Consider the following 21,349-nt stretch of genomic DNA (forward strand, 5'->3'; position numbering starts at 1 on the left):
CGGAATAGGAGAGACGCGGCAGGACAAGAGAAAAACGGGAACCAAGAAGCCAAGAGAGGAGAGAGAGCGAGAAACCGAAGAAGAGAGAAAGGAGATGAGAAAGGGAGAGACCGAGTGTGCCTGTTTGGCCGTCAAGAACGCGTCGCCGCAAGGGCAAGCTGAGAGCAGAAGCGGACGTCGACGTCGGGGTCATTCGTCAGCGCATTCAAAGCCCTGAAGAGAAAAGCGCATGCACCTTTTCGCGAGAGATGAGAGCGCAACCCTCTCCTCAACCCTAGAGAGGAGAGAAACGAGAAGATGAGCGCGACCTTTGACGCCTGAGAACAGAGAAGGGGGCTGAAAACTGCGGAGAGAGATACCCAGTGCCGGAGAAGAACATTTAACTTACGTCAAAAGCTCTTCCGTTGTGTACGCCGTTCGAGGAAGCGTCTTCGCCGCCACCGTCACGCGCATCACCTCCGCACCCGTGAACTTCACGTTTGGGACGTCGTCCTGAAGAAACAATTCACCCCTTTTCCGTGCATCCGTCCACACGCTTCTACGCAAACATATAAAATAAAAAAAACTACGCAAATGCATCTACACACTCGATAAACACAAATACACATTAGCGAGTTCCCTGATGTCCTACGTTGATCGGCCTTACACTCCAGATATATATATATATATATATATATACATATATATGTCTCTCTCTATATATATGTCTCTCTCTATATCTGTCTATATATATATATATATATATATATATATATGTCTACATTTGTGTCTTGGATGTCAGGTTCGTGGGTTTCCCTTCTTTTCGTACCTTGAGCGCAGCGAGGAGGAAGGGGAGGAGGTGCGTCTCCGTCTCAGAAGCGGAGAAGGCTTTGGCGAGTTTCTGCGCGCATGCAGAGACACTCGGAGAAAACTCGCTCGCGGAAGCGCTCGAAAGTACGCGACAGAAACGACGCGAGACACGCAGAAGAGCCGACGGAAACAGCTTCCTGGTTCCGACTTACGGGGACTGCGTGGAGAACGGCGATACGTTCGAGGTAGGACGAAGACGGACGCCCCTGCGGAAGAGAGGCGAGCGATTCGAGGCCGTTGTTTCTCGACTCCTTGCCCGACCCACCAACAAAGTACACGTGGCGCAGTCGCGGCAGCAATACCTCGACTGCCCAGCGCGAACCGAACTCCTCAGTCAGCGGCTGCAAACAAACAGGGGGACCGCGTGCGCGCGTTGTTTTCGGCGCGTTGAGAAAACAATTTAGTTTGGTTTTGTTTCTTCCCCAGCTACGCCTTACCTGGCAAGCGTCCACGGCAGCTTCGCGAACGTCGTACACGTGGTCACTGAACGCCTCGGTAAAGATGCTCTGAAGGTACTTTGTGAAAAAATCTATTCCCTGCAAAAAAAAAACCACACCTCTGGGGCCGAACACCATATAAGGCGAAACTCCACATCGAAATAGAGACACTTGAAAATGCGTGGAAACGCGCAGGCAAAAACACCTGTGCACGAAAATCGATGTGCCCACATATACATATACATATCTATACATATATACATATACATATCTATACATGTACATATATACACATACATATCTATACATATATACAGATACATATATACATATACATATACATATCTATACATATATACATATACATATCTATACATGTACATATATACATATAGATGCATATATAGGTAGATATGAACACTCGACGATTTGTTTAGGTGAGATGGGAATGCAGCTTGCTTGGGAGCCTGAGACTGAGGGTTGTGATTTTCCTGCGGAGTCGCGCACCGCGCACACAGCTGCGCGTCTGTGTCTTACGAAGGCTTTTGCGATGGGGACAACCTGTTTGATGATTTCGACGCGCAGGGTCCAGTCGCCTCCTCCTGCGGTCGTCCCCAGCGCGGCACACAGACCCTCGACGAGGCGCACGGCCTCCGGGCACTCAGGCGCCGAAGGTCGCTTGGCGGCAACCAGACTGCAAAACTCGCCTGCATGCTGTGCCAGCCTGCACGAAGCAAGACGCCACAGGAACCTCCGAACAGTCGGCAGTGAAACACCCTCAAAGATCCGCCGACGGGGAGAGACGCCAGGGCCCACGACAGACGTTTGGAAAACCATCGTCTTCCTGGAGAGAGCTGTGTAGGCGACTCGCGATCAGAGTCCTTTTTTGTCTCCTTTCGCTTGCCTCAAACGCCTCTCTCTCCTAATTTCTCTATCGCTTAACCTCCTTCTCGCAGAGCCTATTCATCTCTCTCCCTCTCTCGATCTCTCTCTCTTGGTCTCTCCCTCTGGATCTCTTTGTGAACTGATCGTCTTTTGCGGGTTTCTTTCGGGTTCTTTTTTCCGATGCATACATCATTCGGACGTGTCCTTCTTCGCGACTGGAGACGAGGAGGGCGAGGCTTCCAAGGACGACTTGCGCACCGGCTGGTCCCGCGGCCTTGGCGACGGGAAGTGCGACTTCGAGGACGGGCGCGAGGAGCGGCGAGTTGCAGTTCAGCGGCGAGGAGAGGGTCGGAGGCGCGACGACGGGGACGGCGCCCGACGCGCTCGGCGACGGCCCGCCGAGCGGGGAGCACGGCGTCATGGAGTTCTCCTGGATGAGCATCGGCAGGAGCGGGACGAGAAACTGTGCAACTTCGTCTCCCGGCAAAACCTTGGCGGTTTCGCCGACTGCACGGATCGCCTCCTGCCGCACGTCTCGCAACGCGGAGTCGCGCAGCAGCTGTTGCAGGAGTGGGTAAAATTGCGAGGCAAAGTGCGAGGGGAAAACCGCCGTCAGCGACGGCAGCGCACGGACAAGGACCGCCCTGACGCGCCAAGACGGGTCTGAGACTGCCGACGGCAACAGCGGCAGAATCAACGACGCACTGAACTGAGACTCCCGCGGAGCCGACGGGGCTGCCGGGAAAAGCAGGGCCAACTGAATCAACGCCCCGATCGACGCCGCGCGAAGGAAATCCTAGACACACACACACACACACGAGACAGACACACCAGGAAAGGCAGAAGGTGAAGGCCGCGACGGGGACGAAGGGGAACTGAGAAGCGAAGGGAGAGGACAGAGAGGCGGACGGGGAGACGACAGATGAAAGAGAAGGAACACAGAGAAGGCACGAGCAAGGAGAGAGCACGAGCAAAGGCAGAGCAAAACGAGGATAAGGCCACAAGAAGAAGGACCAGAGCGCGGTTTGGCGAGAGTTGAGTGGGCCGTCGCCGATCGAAGCCCCGTCGCGCCGAAAACGCTGCGGTTCCTCTGTGCCTCTTTCCTGCTCCGCGCGCTTGTTCTTCTTCCCCGCGTGTGTCGACTTACGATGGTGTCGGAACTCATTTTCTTCAGCGTGGGCAAGAAGTAGTCGCCGAGCCCCTGAGGATTCGCTTCGAGCTCAGTTTCCTCTTCAGAGAGACCCGCCTGACTGGCGTCCTGCAACTGCTCTCGGACTCGCCGCCAGTGCCGCACGAAGGCGGGAACCTCCGCAGCTGCGTCGCGGCGAACCAGAAGCGCGTCGTTGGTCAGCAGCTTCTCGTACAACCTGAGTGGAAGAAAAGGCCGGAGAAGGGATTTGCGCAAAACTCCAAAGAAAACAGAGGCCGCGCCAGACCTCGACAAAACAGCATCTCGCGTTCTCAGCCCGACACAGCCCTCCCCTGTCTTGCTTTCCAAGAGCCTGCGCCCGTCGTCCTCTCCACGCTTTCCCCCCCCCCTCCCCCCCTTATCGGCGACTCACTCTCGGAGACCGCCGCGATCGAGGTCGTCTGTGTTTCGGCGTTCGCCTTCTTCGCCCTCCGCGCGTTTCGCATCGTCGCCTGCGCCGCCTCCTTCTCGCGCGTTCCCGGCCTGCGCGTCGCGGGGCGCATCCTTGTCTTTTTCTTCCTCCTTCCCGGCCTCCGCGCGCTCGGCGTCGGGCCGCGCGTAGACGTAGACGGCGGGGATGAGTTTCGCTGCACTGCATCGCGAGAAAAAGAGTCCGGACTCGCTGTGGGACAGGCGCGCGGCTGCGGGGAGGAGGACCCGCTGGGCGAAGGCCCGTCGACCCTGGAAGGTGGGGAAGAAGCGGAGCAAGTAGAGCAGCGACGTGACCGCTTCGTCGCGAATGCACTTTTCCTCCTTCGCCGCGAGCGCCTCGAGCAGGCTTCCAATCACCCCCAGCGCCTCGACGATCGCCTCGCGCTCGTCGCGACGACCGGCGTCGGCGGCGACAGCTGGAGTCGCGAGGAGGTTCAGGCGCCGCGCGCGTTCCTTCTCGTCCGCCTTGAGGATGCCGACAACCCCGCGGGCGACTGGGCGCCACTGCGCAGCGAGAACCGAGAGAATCTCGTCGCTGTCCCGTCGCGTGTGCTGGTACGACTGGAGAAACGGTAAGAGGAGATTCCGAGTCTCCACCGGGCCCATGGCCGCAGAGATCCACGACAGACGCGACAGCGCCGCCACCTGAGGAAGAGAAAAGCGAGAGCAGAAAAAGCAAACACGGGAAACTCGACGCGCGAAAGCACAGAGCGGAAGAGAAGGACAGACGGAAGAACGTGGGAGGGATGGGCCGAAAACGAGCGAAAAGAAGAGGGCCCTCCCCGTCAGAGCCTAACGAGGCGAGCGAGGAAACCGAGGTCGAACCCGCGAACGCTTTTCCGAGGAACGCTGGAAATTCAACATCCCGTAACTGACCCCGTTTTCTGCACGGCAGCCGCTACGTTCTCGCTGAGGGTTTGGAAAAGGGTGTCAGTCTCGGAGTCACCCCTGCGCCGACGGGGATCAGCAGCCAGCGCAAAGACGGCGTTTTCTTACTTGCTGCGACTGCGAGGGCTTGAAGGCGGGCGGCGTGTCGGGCAAACCGACGAGCTCCTCCTCGAGGAAGGCGAGATGCTCCGCCATCTTCGACAGACGAAAAAACACCAGAAAAAGAGAGAGAAGAGGAAAGGGAAGAAGACAAAGAAGAAAGGGAAGAAGGCAAAGAAGAAAGGGAAGCAAAAGGAAAGAAAAAAGACGCGGAGAAAGACCGAAAGAAAGGAGACGCGGAAGATGACGGAACGGAAGAGGATGCAGAGGCGAAGGAGACGAAGAAAGAGAGGGGAATACACAGGGGAAGGAAAGGAAGAGAAGACGGGCGGACTCCAGTGGGGCGAAGGCGGAAAGAGGAAACGAAGTGGGTTCGCACCCGCGTAGAGGTCGTGGTGGGAGTGTGTGTTTTTGCTTTAAAAAAGATGGAAGCGTCGTCCCGTGAACCTTCCCTCACGCCGAGAGAGCCGAGGGTGAGAGACTCCCTGGAGAAGAGCGTGAATGAGCGAAAGCTGCATTTTTCCTGCGACGCAAGGTTGAAACACAAGTCGACTTCGACGGGAGAGACCGAGGAGAAATCAACAAGCGAACTGCTCTTTCCGAGATGACGCACGAGAAGACAGGACTACGTGTCGCTGCGTCAGCTGGAGGGGTTCCGAAATGGAGGGAAGCCTCTCTTGGCCCCGCTGTCCTCCTGGAGGCGAGAAGACTTTCTTTCTCCCTGCTCTTCCTCTCGCGGGTCTGTTTCTCCGACAAGAAGCGCACGCCGCCGGCGACGCACAGAAAACGACAAATCACCACGAGGTGGGGGCGCCGAGAACAAAGCTGAGGAGCGCCACAGCGGGGAAACAAAATGAGGCGGAAGAAAGACCGGCAGAACCTGAGAGACTTCCACAGGAAAGGACGGCGGACGGAAACAGGAGCGAAGGAGAGACCTCTGGGAATCGCTGAGCAGAGGCGCCCACCTCAGCACCCGCCAGACGAAGTTTCTCTCCACGGTCCAGAGACACTCTTCCGCCTCTTGAGGATGTGGCAACGAACAAGTTCGGGGTGCGTGAAGAGCCGACGGGGAAGGCGGTCAGCGCCGGCGCGTCGAGCTCCCCAGTGTACAGAGATCTCAGGAGAGCCCACCGGTGGAGGAGAAAGGACAGCTGGAGCACAGGCGGGAGGCATCCACGAAGCGAAGCCGGGACAGAGGAAGGCGAGCGCCGAGGAAGAGAGAGAGCGGCAGAGCGGCAAGAGCGAAGACGGAGCGAGGACGGGGGATGAGTTTTCTGGACGTTGTCGCCTCCGGAACCAGAAAGACACGCGACTTGCGAACGGTCAAGATGATACCCCGGTCACGGAGAGAGTTCAGAGCGTTGTGTTTCCTCTTCTTTTTCACGTGGATCTCACGAGGAAGACGAACGGCTGCGGATGTTGTCTTCGCCGGACCCAGACACCCGCTCGCCAGCGGTACTCTCCGTTTCTCTCTCGTCCTGGAAAGACCTCGCGCGCGAAACATGCGTCGCCTCCGCGGCCCCGCTTCTGGGTCTCCGCAGGGAAAAGACGCGGAAAAGCACTTCGGAAAACAGAGTCGCGTGAGCGCGAGAGACAGTCGCTGCAAAGCGGTCTGACCTTGGAGGAACGGGCCGGAGAAGCGTGCACAATTCGCAGCACAGCCTGTGTGGAGTTCCGGCCGAAAACACCAGACGAGAAAAGAAGAAGGATAATTCTCGGGGAACTGGAGTCTTCTCGGTCCGTTGGTCTGGCTCCCTCCGAGAAAAAACACCGGACCGCGCGCGCGTCGACGCAAAGAGAGCGGGAGAGAGAGGCGCGTGCATGCGCCAAGGGAAATGCGGCATTAAAACTTGACAGACACGGGGAACAGCCTCGGTTTCGTCTCGCCAAGTTGGTTCGCGTTTCTCCACAAAAGATGAGCAACACGCGGTGCAGGACTTAGGGCCGCTGTTCTTTTTCGTTGACAAACCGTAGCCGTTTTCCGAACGGGCGCATCGGATTCAGATGTGCGCATGTCCGGCGGCAAGGCGCTCTGCAGATCTCTCAAATTCGATCGCCAAAAGATGCACAAAAGGGGAAAACGCACACTCTGAGCTCCTCTCTACACTCCGTTTGTCGGCGGCCCTGGCGGTGGATGTACACGGCTCGCCAGTTTCTTCGGGTGTATGTACACCTGAGGATCGGGCGCCGCGCCGGAAATGCGTCGCGCAAGCGCCCCCAACTTTTTGGTTCACGGACAAAAAACAACCCCTTCAAATATCCAGCAAACTGCTGTGGACCTTCAAGAATTCCTTAAAGACTTGAAACACAGACAACGCACACAGATGTCTATACACATGCCGTGGTGTGCAATATATACATATATACATCTAAAGATTTTTTTGCAAAACGTGTATTTTCATAGATATATGCATGCATATATATATATATATATATATATATATATATACATGAATGTGTGCATGTCTATATACACACTTTAACGATATACCTGTGAAGGTATATATGCATGCATACTTATATACAGGCAGCTGCACATGTACTTCTACATACCTCTACGCACCTACGTATCCAGATATATATATATATATATATATATATATATATATATATATATATATGTATAGTCTGAATACGTGCCCCATTTTAGTGAAGAGTTTCCACTTGCCGTGGCAAGCAGAGTGCCATTCGAGCAGGATGAGTTGCATCTTTTTAGACAATTCTTTTCTTTTCGACGGCAGCGGCTGGAGAGGCCCGGTGCAAGTGGATGCGTTTCGGCCATGAGAAAGCGACGATTAGGACGGCTGAGAGAGAACCGCGCCTCTTTGCAGATGAGTACACACTGCAGAAGTCGCTTGTTTTTAACACGGAGGGATTTGTGCTTGCTCCAGATAAGCCGCTTCGAGTTTCGCCCTTGGGGCTGTCTCTCAACGAAGAGCCAAGAAAGTTGTTTCAAAAGTGAAAGTTCAAAAGACTTGTTCGAAAACGCGAGAAGCAAAATCCCTCCTTTCCACCCTTTCACATATCCCTCTCTTCCCTGCATGCAGACTCAAAAATTCATGCACAAATGTACATATATAGAAACATGCACAAACGTACCTATCTACACACATACAAACACGTGCGTCTATGCACATATACGGTTCAGCGCAGTATCGACGCCTGGAAAAATGTCCATCACACTGGTCCACATGCGAGGGCAGTTGAACGGCGTAAACGTTTTGTTTGGTTCACTGAAAAGGCAATCCAAGACAAAATTCGCCGACGCCCTCCCACCGCTCCTTGAGCACCTCGAACTGCCCATCGAAAACGCAGTTCCCTCTCTGCGTGTCGCCGACGTGAAGACAGCTCGTGCTTCCCCGTCTCTCCGCGGAAACGGCGTCTCCTCTCCGTCTTTTCCTGATCTATAATTCTTCCGCCTGCAGGGGTGCGTGAGTTGGTGCATGCGTTTGTGCTTCGTCGTACCCAAGAAAAACATGGGATGCTTCGCGCCTTTTCTGGACTCGCCTCGCACCTCCGAGTCGACGCGCGAGAGCGAGCTGCACATACATTCCCTCCAAATCTTTCTCTTTCTCTCCTCGGCACCGCGTCTCCTCTTTCGGAGACGAACACCCCCCTCACTGACCCTCGACGCCGAAGCGCCTCGTCCACTCGTCGTGGCGGCGAATGTCCTGTACGCGCCACAGAAGAACGTCTTCTTTCGGGACTGTCAGAAAAAGTGGAAAGCGAACAAAAGAGACGGCTTCTCGTGTGCGACCGTGACGCCCCAGCGGAGGCCAGGAAAAGGAAACTACAGACAGGCGACACGAAATTCTAAACCCGAAACAAAGATATCTGTGCGTTTTTCGACTGCTTCACAGAAGGCGCCGTTCTTTCCCGTCTGTTCTGGGAAACGTCTTTGTTGACTGTGTGAGAATGCTTCCTCTTCGCGGAGAGAAGGAGAGTAGCGTGGAACAGCCCGAGACAGAGAGAGAACGGGAGAGACACAAAGAGATAGAGAGAGTATGAGAAAAAGAGAGAGACGAGAGGGAGAAGGATGAAAGAGGAGAGACACAACGCCGGGTAGAACCATCACTGTATAGAGGAGACGCGAAACAGAGAGAAGAGATTTTAAGAGGACAAGGGAGGAGGAGGGAGAGATTAGGAGAGAAGGCTGCGACGACGAAGGAAAGAGAGAAGAGAGGACAGGGAAATGTGGACAGCAAGGCGAAGAGCGGCGATTTGTCTACTGAGTGAGAGTGCAGAGAGAGAGGGAGAAGAGAAGGAAAACAGACTGACGGGAAAAAAGGTGTGGTCTTTTCCTTTCCGCGAGGTGCCCACATGAGACAAGTCCTCACCTCTTCACTCACAGAAGGACGTGCATTCCGGAGAACAGCGATGAAATCCTCCTGCGAGGAAAAATGAAGAAACATCTGCCATTGATTGCTTCAGTGTTTTTTTTGCCTTCACATACGTGGGCACATATATAAAAAATGCAGTCTACGTAAATATGCATATAAACATACATAGGCGTGCAGGTATATGCATGGTGAATATTGGCAGATAAATGGGAGTATGTACACCCGCGTCATGACCGGAATATGGCGAGAGATTTCCGTCCATTTTTGCTGCTGGCTACCCGTCGCTTTCCATTGCGTTTTCCATGACTCGGGGGTCGTCTCTATTTATTTTCAAGTGTTAATACACCCAAACCAAGCACACGTGCACAGTTCTCTGTTTCTCTTTTTCATTCTCTGTGTCGTTTTCGTTTCGCGTCACTTTGCATGCGCATACCATGGAAAGTTCTGGAGGCAAGAGGCGGTCGGGGGGGACTTCCATGAGGCGCATTTCCACTTTTGTCGAGTCGGCGTCTCCTGAGGAACGGCGGCAAAACGGAAAGAGAGAAAAGGACAACGTTGCAAGAGAGGGGGAATCAGAAGAAGAAGACACAAAACGGAAGGAGCAAACGTTTGCAGGAGAAGTGGAGGACAGCAAAGCGAGAGAGAAGGCGAGCACCTCAGATCTGCAGCAGGTGCGACAGAGGAAAGAACAGCACGAAGACAGCACTGAGGGCTAAACGAGGAAGAATCAAGAGAAAGCATAAGGAAAGAAAACCGTCAGCCAAAGAAGACGAATAAGATGAACAGCAAGAGAAAGAGGAACAAGGAGAACAAGAAGAGGAAGAACACGAACAAGGAGGGAGAGAAGAAGGACACGACCAAGAGGAAGCAGAGAGAGAACAAGAACAAGAAGTGGACAGGCGGAAGGAACGGGATAGGGAAAGGGCGACATAAAGAAAGAAGAACGAAACGTCAGGAGAAAGGAACGCGACGTGTTTACCAGGAGAACAAGGCGTGAGGAAGAAGGTGCCGTTGAAACGAACTCTCTTAAAGTGCGTCGCTGCTCGGCACTTTCGCAGCGGCTGAAAGAGCGCGTCTCTCACAACCACCGAAATGTCTGCTCCACTAAATCTAAAGGAAACGGAAGAAAAGAAAAAACGCGCAGAGTCGCTGCCGCTTCAATGAGGGGGAAACACTGCCTCTCGTCTCACAGCAGCCCCACACAAATACGTGCGCACACATACAAATATAAATCTGCAAGCATCAGTAGTGCTATATATATATATATATATATATATACGTTTATATCCGTAGACATAGATAGTTCCACATAGACATCCTGCGCATATGCGCATACAGACAACTGTAGATTTGCGTCTTTGTGTCAGTCCACACAGGTGTATGCGTGCGTTTGCATATGCGTATCCCTCTTTGGATTGTGCGGCTGTCTCTGGGTCTTTAAAAACAAAGGAGTCTGTTGTGCACGAAGGGCGTTCGCGCGGTAAGCAGCGGCGGATGTGTGGTCGAGAAGTTCAGGTTTTTACCCCTCAGTTTGTACGGCGAGCGTTTGGAAATGCACGTCTCCCAGCTGATGAGGCGTGTTGCCGAGAGAGAGAGAAACCAGCTGAAGACGAGCACGGAGGTCAGGGAGCGGGATGTACACCCGCCGCTCGAATCTGAAGAAAGGAAACCGACACGAGAGAGCCGAGAGAGACGTGGTCGACGGGGCGATGCCCCAGCAGACGTGAGGAACGGACGACGAAGGGAGAGTGTTTCGGGAAAAACAATGCCGGGGGGAGATTTCCGATGAAAACAGAAAACGGACAGGCTCCCCACGCAAGGGCCAGCGGGCCAGAGGATCGACTCGCAAAGGCACAAAAGCGCGAGGACAGCTCACTCATGCATGCACACACATCCGCCCGCGGATGCATATATACACACACACACGAATTCAGTTACATACACCCACACAAATTTATACACATGCATATATATATATATATATATATATATATTTGTTTCGCGTTTGAGCATTCCGAAACGGACGTGCACGTGCCAAGCTTGAATGGAAAGAGAGACAGGGGCCGGCGTCTCGCTTTTTGCGTGGGTCGAGTTTTACACTTTGAGAGATCTGCGGGTTCTTGTGAAGACTGACCTACGACGAATTGCTGAGTCGAGCGCCCACGGGACGTTCTACGAAGCAGAGACAAGACACCGCACGCGCGCAAAACGCGGGACATGAAACCGCGAACCTCGCTCTTTCCGCTCTGCTTTCGCATGTGCCACGCGGTTCCTCTGTTTACGCCCCTGCATCTCTCTCCTCTCGTGGCTGCATCGTGCCCGTGCTCTCGCTCGTGCTTCCAAAAACACACGCACGCGGTCCCTTTTTACTTTCTGTGCCTGTCGTTCTTCCTCCGTCCTTCCTCCCTCTTACACCTTGCCTTTCTCCTCCCCTTCTTCTTCCTGGTGTCTCTTTTCCTCTCACGGTAGCGCCCAAGACGAGGACTCCCGGAGCGTCTTTCTGGAGGCCTTGCATCTGCACGAGAAACTCGGTTTTGATTCTCCGCGACGAGTCGCTGTCTCCTTCGCTTCTCGCTGAAGACAAAAAGCCCGACACTTTCAGAGGGACACCGCTCGGAAAAAAGCGACTTCTCTCACGGCTCCTCCGCTGTTCCCCCCCTTTGCAGCGACCGACGCGAGAAAAGTGCATGCAGAGACGCGTTCGGAAAAAAAACATTGCTTTCCGGATCGGGGAAACCGCCCTCTGTGGAACGCAGACGCCGCCAGACCGCACCCGAAAAGCCGTCTATTTTCTGTAAAGCCTGCGTTCTGTGTGCGCGGGCTTTTGTCTTTGTTTACCTCCGCACATGGAGTCGATTTCGTCGATGAAGATGATCGACGGCCTTCGCTCTCGCGCCATGGCGAACAGAGAACGCACGAGCCTGCGGAAGAGAAAAAAGCGGCGAAAAACGACAGACTGCAGAAGCAAAAACGAAAGAAACAGCATACTGAGGGCGCGACGGCCCCACGCCGAAACAAGGCCCGTAGGGACGGTGTATGCACACATGAGGCGCGCATGAAACACAACACATACGCACTTTGCCATTTTCCGAGTTGTCTGGATCGATGCGTTTCATAACCGTTTCCTCGATGTGTCGCTTTCAAGTTAGCCGTGTAGAGATGAAGTCAAAGGACGATCAGAGGCATCAGAGACGCCCAAAAGGGATGGAAGAAAAAGGGAAGAGGCTGAGACTGAGGAACGAAAATGACCCCCTTCCAGGCCATTCGTCTCTTCTTTCCGCTTTCGCGTTCTCTCGTGACTCTCACTTTTCACTCTCGCCTTGCCACTTGCTCACGAGGTCCGCTGAGGAGACTGCTCAAAAAGAGAGAACGAGCAAACGAAAAAGAAAACTCCAAGTTTTAAACAAAGGAAACGGAGCGGCTACGCCCCACACTGCACCGGCATATGTATGCGTCTACGCCAAAAAGAAATATATATATATATATATATATACATATATATACATATTTTTATATATTTTTATATGTGTGTAGATGTATATAAGAATAAGTGTCGAAGTCTATGTTTTGGTAAAATATAACGAAGATGCGTATCTACAAGGAGAGAAAGAGAGAACAGAGACGGAGCGAGTCAGAAGGACACAGGGGGAACGAGACCGATAGAGAGAAAAGAGAATGGTAAATTGCCACGCCGAGGGCAGCACTGGGGCCAAAGTGTGGAGTTTTCTCGTTCCCGATTTTCCGGCACCTGAGAGAAACGTTGCCTGGGCCTCCGCCGCGACGGCCTTCGCGAGAAAAGTCTTTCCGGTTCCGGGGGGCTGAAGGCACACGAGAGAGAAGACGAGAAAAGAGAGCGTCGTTTTCCTCTTCGCAGTTTTCTGACGTAGTCTGGAGTAGAGGCCGGGGCTTCGTTTTAAGTAGAGTAACTACGAACAGACGAGCAGTGAAGACGGTAGACCAAATGAATAGGATCTCACTTTCACTTTTTGCCGGTTGCGACTTACCCCATACAGGAGGATGCCCCGCCAAGGCGTCCGCTCCCCTACAGAGAATCGCGAGACAGGAAAAAGAGAAGAAGAAAGTGAGGAAGAAGAGGAAGAGGAAGAGACAGAGGAAGAAGAAGAGAGGAAGAAGAAAAGGAGAAAGAAGAAGAGAGAGGAAGAAGAAAAGGAGGAAGAAGAGAGAGGGAGGAAAGCGCGCTGGGGAGAGAAGTGTACATTCAGAGGTGAGAGCGAGGGAAGAGAGACACCGAGAAGAGACAGTACCCGAGGGCGAGATAGAGAGAAAAACAGCAAGGCTCAGGGGAGAGACTTCGACAGACTGGGCAGTGTGGAGACGAGCAAGAGAAAGTTGCGCTCCATCGGCGAGAAGCGCGAGGCAAAAGAAAAGTCGTAGTCTGCCATGTAGCGACTACGAGACTGCCAGGCAAAGGCGTGGATCGTCGAGCGTGCGCTGGAGACTTGCCTGTGAAGAGGCTAGGGAAACGCGAAGGCAAAATGATGGCCTCTTGCAGCGCTTCCTTTGCAGCTTCCAACCCTGCGCGAGGCGAGAGAGACACCTGGAAGAGACAGAAAAGAATGGAGGATCTCGCGCACCCGACGCCCCAGAGAGAAGTGGAAAGACAGAGCCAGAAGAAAGGAAGACGCAGGGAGAAGGAAACGCGAAGAAGGAACGGCAAGAAGACGAGGAAACGAAAACGAAAAGGAATGCCGAAGAGCGGCGAGAAGAACCAGTAGAAAAGGGAGCAACAGAAGAGAAAAGAAGAGCGTAGGGAAGAGAAGAGGAAAGGGAAGCGAAGGCAAGAAGATATGGAAGCAGCCGTTTCTCACCGGCAATGTGATGCCATCGCACTTCGGGTTTTTCTGTGACGATTGCCGCTGCATGCGTAGAAAATCGGGGGAAACGAGGAAAAAGTGGAAGGACTGTGCAACAGCTTTTCTTCTTGCCACAGACATCACCGGCGAGTCGCTTTTCCCCGTTTTTCGATTCTCTCCTGGCCGCATTTCTGTTCCTCGTCCGACTCCTTCAGGCTTCCCTGCCTTTCGGGTTTCTCCCTCCTGTCCCTTGATCGGTATCCTTCTTTCTTTGTGTGCCACGCTCACTGTTCAGTTTTTCTTTGATTTTTTCTTCTTCGGTGAGATCGTCTGCTTGCATGCTGCCTGTACACCCGCAGCCGTCGCCTCTGTCTGAGCTCCTCTTGGCGGAGTCGCGAGGGTCCGCTTGCAGAAACGAGGCACATGGAGAAGAGAGGAGATGCGGGAAAGGCGTAGAGGCGCACGGCTGCGAACCTTGATTTGCAGCACTCGAGCAACAGAGGGAACTCCCGTGAGGCACAGGCGTCGCGAAGAGCGGGTCCGATCGACAGGCCATCGATGGAGACGCGGCGCTGGCGAAGGCAGGGGGCGTCTTAGTGTACGCTTGCCACGACTGCTGCTTCTGCCTCTCCAGAAAGTGCTTGAGAACCTCGGCGCGGGCGACGTACTCGCCCATCTTGCGATACAGTTTCTCCTTCAACAGCGCGTTCGTCTGACCTGTGCACGCGACAGAGAAACCGCGAGAATGTGAGACACAGCGCAGCGACGGAAACGCGCGACGACGCCCGCGAAAAAGCGCCGACAACGGTCACGCCTCCGAAAGAGAGACAAAAACCGCAGGAGATGATCAGAGCTTATCTGGAGGCAGCTTTCGCGCGAACGCCCGCTCGCGCCGCCCGTGTGCGCCTTTTTCAAACGGGTCGCTCACACACTTTGCGCATGAGGATACCTACCTCGGCAGAGCACGTGCCAGTAGTCGAGAGCGACTTTGTAGAGTTCGAAGGCCTCAGCGAACGCGCCCGCTTTGTCTCGCTCCGTCGCCTGTCGAGACAGCCGGATGGCCTGGTCGAGGTTCTCCTCGTACGCAGAGAGATCCATTTGGACGCTCCGAGACACTCAGGGGCAACGACGCACCGCCCGCAGAGAGAGAGCGTGTGGGGCCGAGGATTCGCTGACAAGTTTTTAGCAGACGCGTGGCAGGAGAACGCGAGACCGAAACGAAACAGAGCAGACTCTCCACCTGCACGCACGCACGTCCACACCTCCCTCGCAACACGCGCAACTCAAGAACTCTGTACAGCATAGCTACAAGCAGACGTGTATGCATACACACACATACATACCTATATACATACACTCATACACATATAAATATATATATATATATACATATACATATTTATATATATATATGGACAGATAGATAGATAGATAGATAGATAGATAGATAGATAGATAGATGTGCACCAGATGGAGGGCGAGGAGCACGAAGCACGCATGCGTCGGATTGTTTAGACGTGTGCACGAAGATGGATACTTGCCGAGAAAAGAACTTGACTGAGAGGCACTGGAAATCAATAACGGTCAGGAAAATGCACGTGCATTTCTGACGCGTCTTTCTGAGTCTCTTGGCCGGGGTGGATGACGCGCGGCGTGAACAGGTGCCGAGCTGCGGTCTACAGACGGCAGACACGGATATCCCTCGTTCCCTACACCTACAGACGAGTCGGGCGTTTAAGTTCCCTAAAGAACGTTCCGGAAATCTCTGGAAACCAAGACTGAATCCCCTGGGAATCCAGTAGACGCATGACGCGAGCGGGGTCTGTGGACGCCAGAGGCTGGGATGTCCATCTAGCTGAGTTGCTCCTGGAAGTACATGATGCTACAACTCCGAGAATCGCGAAGGCAGCCTCGAGCTGCACAAACACACACTCGTGGAAGCTTTTGACTTGCTGCTGTTTCCGAGTTGCGAGGAAGGAGAGCAGGAAGCTGTCCTAGCTTTTTGTTCCGTTCTTTCTCTCCACGGGCGACGGCGTTTCCCTCTCAGGCGCAACAGCGAGAGATCCACACAGCGTCGGACACTTGAAAACAGGAAAGCTTGGCGAAAGGTAGAGAAGCCCAGGGACAAAGAATCAAAATGACGGCAAGCGGCGTTGGCTGGTAGAGAAGCCCAGGGACAAAGAATCAAAATGACGGCAAGCGGCGTTGGCTGAGCCGCGAAGCAGCACACAAGTTGCAAAGGCGGGCGAAGGAGAGCCGGGACTGGAGAGGCAGCCGACGCCCACCAGAGAGAAAGACGGGACAAAACGGCTTTTTTCGCGGGAAGAGACGACGGAAGAAAAGCGAGATGCAGAGAGAACGTAAGGGGAAGCGCAATGCACACGAGTTCGGTAAAAAAACGCCCGCGCTTTCCCTCTTTTCGCGCCCTCCAACGCTACAGCCTGACGCACACCAGCATGCACACATTCAGGTGTACGTACACCCGAGAGCGTGTGCCACCGGGTGACGGCGACGTGTTGCCCCTGCAAAAGTCGGTTTTTCTGGTTTTCTGCGTTTTGCTCACTTTCTTCTCGACGAGGCGAGAAACCTGCATGTATGGGCCCGCTAAAACAGCGAAGAAGAAGACGAGAAAGTGTTCCCTCGACGTGAACGGGAAAGGCTGGCAAGACACCGCGTCGTTGCTTTGCGCCCTCGCTTGCATGTCTCGTCTCGAAACGCCCGAATCCAGTCGAGCAGATTTCTTTCTTTTTCCGAAGAAAAGCCTCCTGTGGAAAGCTTCACAGACCCTTCGACCGCGGTGACTGGTGCCGGCTGCGTTTACCTTGCTTCCTTGCCGCAAAGCCACGCTCGACGGTTCCGCCCGTCGGGCCGTTTCCGCGTTCTCTCTCCCTTCATTTCGGATCGCACGCAACTCACAGATTGGACGTTTTCGTCTCTCTCCCCCCCTTCAAAGAGGAAGCCCCAGTGTCTGTGTGTGCCCTCTTTCCAGTCCCTTTCCACTTTACGCAGTTCCGCCTCTCTGCGCTCGTTCCACTGGTTGCGGGGGCGGCAGCGCTCTTCGACGTATTCGCTACACGAAAAACGTGTTCTTTTCTCTCTCTTTCTCGCCGCCCGTCGCTTCCCTGAACAACTCTGTCGCCTCGCACCTTTAGGTTTATCTGTTGAAGAACCCAGACCTCTTCTCGTCGTTCCGCCTCCTTCATCATCACTCGCTCCTCTCTCGTTCGTCCACTGCCTTTGTCCGCTCTCTGTTTTCGTCCTGACGCCTTTTCTCTCGATACGCGGACTACCGGCCTTGCATACAGAGCGCCGCGCTCAGACCGCTTGCCTTCCTCACCAAGATGACGGCGAAAGCGGCTTCGTCGCGGGACCCGCCTGAGCCGAGAGGCGAGAAAGGCGCGAAAGGCGAGAAGGTTGGGAAGAAGGGGGGAAAGACGTCTCTATACGACTTGCTGGGCGTGCAACCGACTGCGACCCAAAGCGACATCACCAAGGCCTACCGAAATCTCGCGCTCCTTCTTCATCCCGACAAAGTTGTGCATCGCCTGGAGCAGCAGGAAAAAGGCAAAAAGACGGAAAGCAGTCTCGAAAAGTTGACAGCCGAGGCGACGCAACACTTCCAGGAACTCCAGGCAGCCTACGAGGTGCTCAAAGACCCGAAAAAGCGCAAGAGATACGACGAGACAGGTAAACAAGAGTGTGTGATTTGCCGGGACAGGTGACACAGACTGCGAGAGCTCCGGGATCTTGCCGCATGAGTGCATCCGGCCGCTTGCCTTTCGTCTCCTCTTCGTTTCTACTCCAATGTTTTCTTTTTCGTCCTCGATGCGTGCCTGTTTCCTCTCTTCTTTCCTCATTCCCCGTGTGTGTCTCCGTTTTTGTTCCTCGGAGGAGACACCCACGAGGGAGCCTTGCGGGCGAGCAACGAGAGGGCCCAACCTCCACAGTGTGGATTTTCCCAACTTTTTTCTCGTGAATTCCCGGTTTTTCTGTCCTTTTCTTTGCTTCCAGGAAGCACAGGCGACGCACCGGAATCCTTTGAAGAAGCGTATGAGTATTACCGCCGCGTTTTCCCCGAATTCAATGTCTCCGACATCGACAGTTACCGCGACGTGTACCTCGACAGCGCAGAAGAAGTCCAGGACATACTCGACTTCTGCCTAAGGTACAATCCCGTCACACACGGAAAGCGAAGCTTCGTCTCGGAGAAAACACCTTCGAGAGTTTTCTGTGGCATGCGAAACTGGAACTCTCCACAGATGGAACTCCGTCGACTCCTCGCTGGACCCACGCTATGTACCCCGGTCTTTTCGCCCTCGCAATAGATGCCGCGCTTTGGCCCCTCTGTATGTTCACACATTTGTCTGTATAACAAATATGCGTGTGTCTGAAATTCCTTGGCATATATGTTCAGGTATATGTATATGCCTACAGAGGTATGTGCACGCAAATATATCTGTTCATGTAAGCAGAGAGCCCCGTCCTCTTTCTGGTCCGTGTGAATGCGCATCGTGCATGGAATGGGCCAAGTACCTCAGTTCTGAGAGGCGGTTTTGCTGTTTCTCTGCCGCGGATTTTCAGGTTCCAAGGAGATCTCACTCATTTTTTCGAATACATTCCTTTCAGCGACAAAGAACACCTCCCTCGGTATCTGCGCATTCTCGACAATCTCGTCGAAACCAAGGTACAGTCGTCTTTTAGCGCATGCGCATGCAGCTCCAAGCACGAGTCAAAACTCGAGAAGTCGAGAGCCCAGCTTCAATGTTTCCTTTTCGTACTGTGTACGTCCCACTGAAACAGCGCGTGTACAGAGACCGGAAGGTACCTGCATGTGCTTCGGAGTGTTTTTTCATTTCTTCTCTCGGCAGAAGGTGAAGAAGAACAAGAAATTCGTTGACACTCTCAAGCACATGGAGGCGCAAGCAGAGAAGCACGCAGTGCTCGTTGAAAAGGAAGGAAAACAACGCGCCAAGAAGACCACGTAAGGCTCGTGACCGCCTTCAAATGTGGCATATCTGACGGAGTCGGCACATATAGATGTATGAATATATATGTATGTTTACATGTATACAAAGGTATGTGTACGGGCAGATATGCAAAGGATGTGTTCCGGCGGAATTGGGAAAATGTGTCACGAGTATAGGGCACAGTCGGTGTAGGTGGAGGCTGGGCACCTCGGTGCATGCGTGTGCATGTGAGCAACTCTGTCGGCATATGTAGTCCAAATATATATATATATATATATTTATATGTATACTTGTCGTCCGTATATATTTATATATGCAGACGTCACATTTCGTGAGTCCCAGTGTTTGCCTTCTTCAGTGTGTTTTCTCTTTTCTTCCAGAAAGAAGGACGACGGAATGGAGAGTCTCATCCTCGCGATTCAGGTATGCGCACCTCTGCTTTTGGTTCTGTTGACTCTTGGAGACGGACGCGTCTTCCCTCTTTCGCTCTTCCTGCATCAACGGAGCGAGCAGAGGTTCCTGCGTTCTTTCTGCACGTCCTGCCGGCGCTCTCGCGTCACCGAGACGTACACGTTTCCGTCTCCTCCGCGTTCCCTCGTTTTGCCTCTCGCAATCTTCTCTGTTTACTTTTTCTTCAAAACGTGCGTTTGTTATCAGAGTAATCGCCAGAAACGCGCCCAGAATGCCAAAGACCTTTTCGCTCGCCTCGAGGCCAGGTACGGGGACATGGAGGAAGAGGCGGAAGGCAGCCGGAAGAAGGCTGGTCAGCGAGAGAACAAGAAACGGAGAAAGAACTAGTGCGGGGTGCGAGGTCGAGGGAAGCGAGGTATTTTTGTCTTGTCAACAAACGGGTGGACAAAACGTGAGGTTCCTGTCGATCGGTTCCTTTGTTTGTCGGCTGTGAAGAAACGAGAACATGTCCTTCCGCCGTCTACATGCAAACTTTCTAGAGTTCCACCATGCCAACCCGCACGGTCCTACACCTGTGTCTCTAGGTATATATATATATATATATATATACATATGTGTGCATATATTTGAATTGAAACATCACCGAATTTGGTCTCAGTCTGTGTAAACTCATACGAGTGTTTTTGACAAGCAGACATTCGCGTGGGAAACATTGTAGTTTTGCTCGCTTTGGCTGAAGCGGCGAGAAGCTATTCGTTTTCCGAGCTGGACGTGGCACACACTCCAGAGGGATTCTTGGAGGTACAGATCGAAGGAGGCATGCGATAGGAGGCGTGAAAAGGAAGAGACATGCGACGGAGAGGAAGCTGCAAGTGAGACTAGCCGGCACACAATCCGCCGCTCGAAGGATCTGGTGGCGCTCTCGCCGAGACGGCTTTTTTGCGAAAAAGCCACTCGTTGACTGCCGTGACATCCGAGAGACTGGAAAACCGAGCGTACTCCGGAAAGGCGAAAATTCACACGCGTACCGCGCGCGCCTGCAAATCGGCGGCTTTGGCGCGGGAACTTGCGAGCGTTGAAAAAAGCTGGTGCCGGAAGTCAGGAAAATCGGAAAAAAAGCCACAGGTGCGCACGCTTATAGGGAAATGCGCATGGGAAGTTGATCCCACAGAGAAGGCACGCAGAAAACTGGAACTACACGGTTTTGGTCATTGCAACGGCTTTTGTTGCCCAAGACAAGACCAAGACAGGGAGAAAAAAAGTCGGAGGCAGTCCGTAAAAGGAGCACTTGATCGGCAGTTTCGCCGCCACCTGACCCACGTTTTAGGAACAGTCGAAAGGGTTCTCTCCGGCCTCGCCTTCTCTCGCAGCACGTCCCAGACGACATTCAAATCTCTTCATGGCGGCCACAAACACACGACGGCCCGCCCGACACGGAGGCCGAACTGCGAGCGAAAAAGGAGAACGGCTGCGGCATCGGAGATGGCATCGAAAGAGTGTTCGAGCAACGTCCGCCCACTCTCCGCGCAGGCCGGACCCGACTGCATTTCAGAGAGACGGATCTTCTCGACCGGCGTCTGAATCTCACCCTCCACCCTAAACTCCCCAAAACTCTCACGTGCAGCAACGGCGGGTGTTTAAAAGCGCTAAGAACGGGGCAGACCGACGAAGACGCGCTCGAACGCCTTTCTTTGCTTTTCTCTTGAGACGCGGTGGGAACTCGACAGATCCCGCCTTCGCAGAAAACCGAGCGACGCGCACCTTTCCTCGAAGCCTGCCTCACCTATCGCACTTGGAACGTTGGCAACCCAGCCGCTTCCCTCCTTTCCTCGGTTGCCCATCACGTTTTCCCTCTGCACGGCGAAGGTTCGCTCCTGACCTCGCCTTCCTTCTCTGCCTGTCGTCGCGCGCTCCTCAGTGTAGCCTTCCCCCGTCGCGGGCGGAGGGCCGGAGAACTCGGAAGGCCACAGCCAGAGGCCAGGCGCTTCCTTTGCAGCGACAGCGCAGCCTCTTTGAGTGTCGCTCCCTTCCCCGCGCC

The 21,349-nt window shown here is 53.7% G+C and overlaps 3 protein-coding genes across 3 annotated transcripts; 1 reads left to right on the plus strand and 2 right to left on the minus strand.

Moving 5' to 3' along the window:
* Nucleotides 1-131: 131 nt before the first annotated feature.
* NCLIV_058340 (hypothetical protein) lies at nucleotides 132-4,875 on the minus strand (the record flags this gene model as incomplete). Its single annotated transcript, XM_003885390.1, has 10 exons — nucleotides 132-213; nucleotides 389-492; nucleotides 809-880; nucleotides 1,002-1,190; nucleotides 1,287-1,385; nucleotides 1,824-2,010; nucleotides 2,360-2,967; nucleotides 3,319-3,538; nucleotides 3,734-4,437; nucleotides 4,789-4,875. The coding sequence occupies 10 exons, from the start codon at nucleotides 4,873-4,875 to the stop codon at nucleotides 132-134; spliced, it is 2,352 nt and encodes a 783-aa protein (XP_003885439.1).
* Nucleotides 4,876-8,396: 3,521 nt separating this feature from the next.
* On the minus strand, nucleotides 8,397-15,031 carry NCLIV_058350 (putative vacuolar sorting ATPase Vps4; the record flags this gene model as incomplete). The annotated part of the gene is made up of 11 exons (XM_003885391.1): nucleotides 8,397-8,450; nucleotides 9,117-9,167; nucleotides 9,553-9,632; nucleotides 10,099-10,229; nucleotides 10,643-10,774; nucleotides 11,254-11,291; nucleotides 11,584-11,693; nucleotides 11,958-12,040; nucleotides 12,426-12,471; nucleotides 14,222-14,650; nucleotides 14,887-15,031. 11 exons carry the CDS (start codon nucleotides 15,029-15,031, stop codon nucleotides 8,397-8,399), a joined length of 1,299 nt encoding a protein of 432 aa, XP_003885440.1.
* A 2,243-nt stretch (nucleotides 15,032-17,274) lies between these two features.
* Nucleotides 17,275-19,698, plus strand: NCLIV_058360 (hypothetical protein; the record flags this gene model as incomplete). Its single annotated transcript, XM_003885392.1, has 6 exons — nucleotides 17,275-17,620; nucleotides 17,945-18,098; nucleotides 18,515-18,617; nucleotides 18,802-18,914; nucleotides 19,281-19,323; nucleotides 19,558-19,698. 6 exons carry the CDS (start codon nucleotides 17,275-17,277, stop codon nucleotides 19,696-19,698), a joined length of 900 nt encoding a protein of 299 aa, XP_003885441.1.
* Nucleotides 19,699-21,349: the final 1,651 nt, after the last annotated feature.

The sequence above is a fragment of the Neospora caninum genome, chromosome XI, assembly GCF_000208865.1.
Source record: "Neospora caninum Liverpool complete genome, chromosome XI".
In the NCBI taxonomy this organism is placed as follows: domain Eukaryota; phylum Apicomplexa; class Conoidasida; order Eucoccidiorida; family Sarcocystidae; genus Neospora; species Neospora caninum.